The sequence below is a fragment of the Bison bison genome, unplaced genomic scaffold (assembly GCF_000754665.1).
Source record: "Bison bison bison isolate TAMUID 2011002044 unplaced genomic scaffold, Bison_UMD1.0 scf7180017864492, whole genome shotgun sequence".
In the NCBI taxonomy this organism is placed as follows: Eukaryota; Metazoa; Chordata; class Mammalia; order Artiodactyla; family Bovidae; genus Bison; species Bison bison.
In genome coordinates, this window is record NW_011495051.1 from 6,576,054 (window position 1) to 6,579,307 (window position 3,254).

Consider the following 3,254-nt stretch of genomic DNA (forward strand, 5'->3'; position numbering starts at 1 on the left):
CCGTACCTGGAAAATTCACAGGGGATTGGTCTTCTCCCACCCGAGGATGCACCTGGCTACCGGTGCGAAAACACCTGCCGGGAGCTGGGGGAGCGGGGTAAGAGTCAGGAAGTCGAGAGATACCGAGAATAGACGGAAGACAGATCTTAGGAAAGCCGAGGGCTCGCTAACAACCCGCGAAGGGATGTCCCTGCGGGTGCCAAGGAAACCCGGACTCACCCAGGAGCCGCAGCTGGGGTCCACCCTTCGCCAACTCCGTTAGCGTTCCGCCCAGCGCCGCAGGCGCGGCCCCTTTAAATTATTCACCGCAGGGCGCGCCGCAGCCCCGCCCCTCGCCATGCTTGGAAGGTCGCGCGGAGTGTGGCGACGCTTTAAAGGGACCCGCGACCAGTTGGCGCAGGGAATGCCCCTCCCACTACAAATGAGAACAAGTTTATTTTCCCGTTTATTTAACACCCACCCTATCCTTGTCCAAAGTCCGACCCGACTGGCCCAGGCCCTCACGGGGCGCGACTGGCAGCCGGCCCTTAAAAGCAAAGGGTAAAATAAATAAGCTTGGGTCTCCGCACTCCGGGGGTGGTGGTGGTGAGGGGGCTAATGTCCAGTAGCAGTCCGGGTCCGAGTCAATTCACCAGCAGCGAATGCTCCTCCGAAGCGTCCCTGAAGGAAGGGCAGTGTTAGCGGAGGTGGAAAGCATCGGTTCCCTCCGTCCGCTTCCCTTCCACCAGCCAATCCCAAACCCGAACCAAACCAGCCTCGAACCTGCCACAACAGCAAAGGAGGCTGCAGGCGGAGCCGCTCCCGCGGCGGAATTTGCCGGAGGTGGGGCTGTCCTGGCACTGCGCGATGTAGGCCTGGAGCTCGCTCACCTCTGCGCCCGCTCCGCCTGGGTGCTGGGAAGAAAGACCCGGGACCCACATGAAAGACACCCCTGCCCTCCCCATCCTCTCCAACCATCTGAATCTCCTCCCTGATCCTGGTGGACCAACCAGGCTCCCTCCTCTGGGGCTTTGTACATGCTGTGCCCTCCACCTGCTGGTTCCCCGTGCTTTGCTTCACCTGGAGACATTCCCTGACCACTGAATGTGTCTCTCCGCCTGCGGGGCCACCACCTAGAGCCATACTGGACCCAATCTGGGTGCTTGGCAACCACCTACTGACTTGGGTGCACACAGCGGAAGCAAGGTCTGGGTTTGTACCCCCAAGGCTGATAGACATGTGTGATCTTTAAGTGCTAGAGGAAGACCTATAAGGGCTCCTTGGGTCTGAGTGACAGAATTATGTCTGTTGCCTGGCTGTATGTCCAGGCACAGGCCGGTGCAGTCTTCTGCATTCCCAGTTGCAGGGATGTTCTGGCTTTCAGCCTCTTTTTCACCCTTCCCAACCTCATGGGAGCACTCTCTTCTCCAAATCCTTTCTAGCAGTTCCTTCTCCCTGGTGCGCTCTCTCCCAGGCTCTTGTCTCATCAATCCAGAATGTTCTGAGATGATGGAAAGGTTTGATATCTATCCTGTCTAAATCTGGTAGCTACTAACTGCACTGGCATTTGGGTGCTTGCTCTATGCCTGGTGTGAGTGAGGAACTGAATTTAGAATTGTTTCATTTTCATGAAAGTCAAAGTGTAACTAGTCACGTGTGTGGCCAGAGACCAGACAGCACATTTTAGAAATTTGCCTGGACCCAGCCTAACACCAGTCTAAAGCAGGAGGCCTCTGTAACCTTCAGTTTATACCACCTCCATCGGTAGATTGCCATACTCTGGTTTGTCCATTATCCATCCTGCCCACCAGTGCTGGACAGACACCTGGCACCAGGCTTGCAACACAACAGGCCCCCAAACACATCTGCTGAAAGATGTGTCTGCTGACAGATGTGTCACACCTGTCTACCTGTCACGCCCGCGTTCTGCTCCGGGCCCTGCAGCCTGCAAGACCACCATCATTCCCTAGACCCACAGGACAGAGGGGCTTGGAGCAGCACTTCTGGAATCACACAGTTTCGGGATGAGCTGGGTTCACCATCTGCCTAGTAGCCAACCTTGGGCGAGTCAGTGAAACTCTATGGCTTGGTTTGTGTGTGTTCAGTCACTCAGTTGTGTCCGACTCTTTGCAATCCCAGGGACTATAGCCCACCAGGCTCCTCTATTCAAGGGATTTTCCAGGCAAGAATGCTGGAGTGGGTTGCTGTTTCCTACTCCAATGGCTTGGGTTCCCTGTTGGTAAAAGATGCAGGAATCCTACCTGGCCCCACACCTTGATAAAACTGAGAATGCAGCAGCTGTGATGGTATCAGCCCCTCTTGGGCCCCCTACTTCTGAGCTAACCTCTCCTTTGGCCTCGTGGAGTCTCCCATATTCTTTCCCAGGGTCCTTCTCGCCTCACCCCAATGTGGCCAACCTCGAGGGACTTACAGCCTGAGTTTGGGGCTGTGTGCTAATGCATGTGGGGTGGCCCACAGGGAGGTGGCTGACCTTGATGGTGTCGTAGGCGCCTGTGATGAGCGCGATGAAGAGACTGAGCACCATGTAGATGAACAGGCTGATGAAGGAGTACAGGTAGAGCTGAGAGAAGAGCCAGACCAGGCTGCTGCGGCTCTGCTGCGCCTGCATGGCCGCGAAGGTCACGAACATGTCATCCCCGTTGATGAGCGAGAACAGGCACTCGGACACCATGGACAGTGAGCGGAACTGCAGGTGGGCAGCGTAGTAGGGGGGTCAGAGCAAGCTGGGGGCGTGGCAGGGGCTGGGATGGGGCTGGTAGTGGCATTGGGGAGTCAGAGGGGACAGCAGACAGAGCACTAGTAGTCACAGTAAGGCCAGCTCGGGGGGATGGGTCACTGAATAAGGATCAAGGCCAGGGTCACTGGGTGGGTTCAGAGAGGACAGCGGATAGAATTGCTGGAGACCAGGGATCAAGGTGGGTCGTTCAGCATCACCAGATCAACAGCAGATGGACCCGCTGGTGTCAGAAGACTCAGGAAGTAAGAAGGGGAGCCAGGGACCCTTGGACAGTGGGTCATGAGCGCCACCCACAGGTCCCTGCCAGCCCCTACCTTCACATGGTAGGGCCCCAACACGATCCAGCCGCAGAAGCAATAGCCCAGATAGATGACGGCCACACAGCAGCAGAAGCGCATGACGCTGGGCAGGGCCACCCGCAGTGTGGCGATGAGGATCTGTGGAGGGAGGAGTGGGGGGGCGGACAGTGTGGACATACCCACAACACAGGCCAGCTGGGGTGACCAGTGAAGCTGGA

General features: G+C 57.1%; 2 protein-coding genes across 2 annotated transcripts in view; both read right to left on the bottom strand.

Moving 5' to 3' along the window:
• Positions 1-339, bottom strand: part of PNPLA6 (patatin-like phospholipase domain containing 6) — a 25,770-nt gene extending 25,431 nt beyond the window's left edge. Inside the window, exons 1-2 of the mRNA XM_010828293.1 lie at positions 220-339; positions 7-84 (exon numbers count right to left, since the gene is read on the bottom strand). The gene's annotated coding sequence lies outside the window, so the exon portion shown is untranslated. The remainder of the gene's footprint in view (positions 1-6; positions 85-219) is intronic.
• Positions 340-432: 93 nt separating this feature from the next.
• Positions 433-3,254, bottom strand: part of MCOLN1 (mucolipin 1) — an 8,508-nt gene continuing 5,686 nt past the window's right edge. Inside the window, 4 exon segments of the mRNA XM_010828487.1 lie at positions 433-660; positions 763-893; positions 2,471-2,686; positions 3,052-3,249. Coding sequence (XP_010826789.1) covers positions 624-660; positions 763-893; positions 2,471-2,686; positions 3,052-3,249 — 582 coding nt within the window. The 3' untranslated portion in view covers positions 433-623.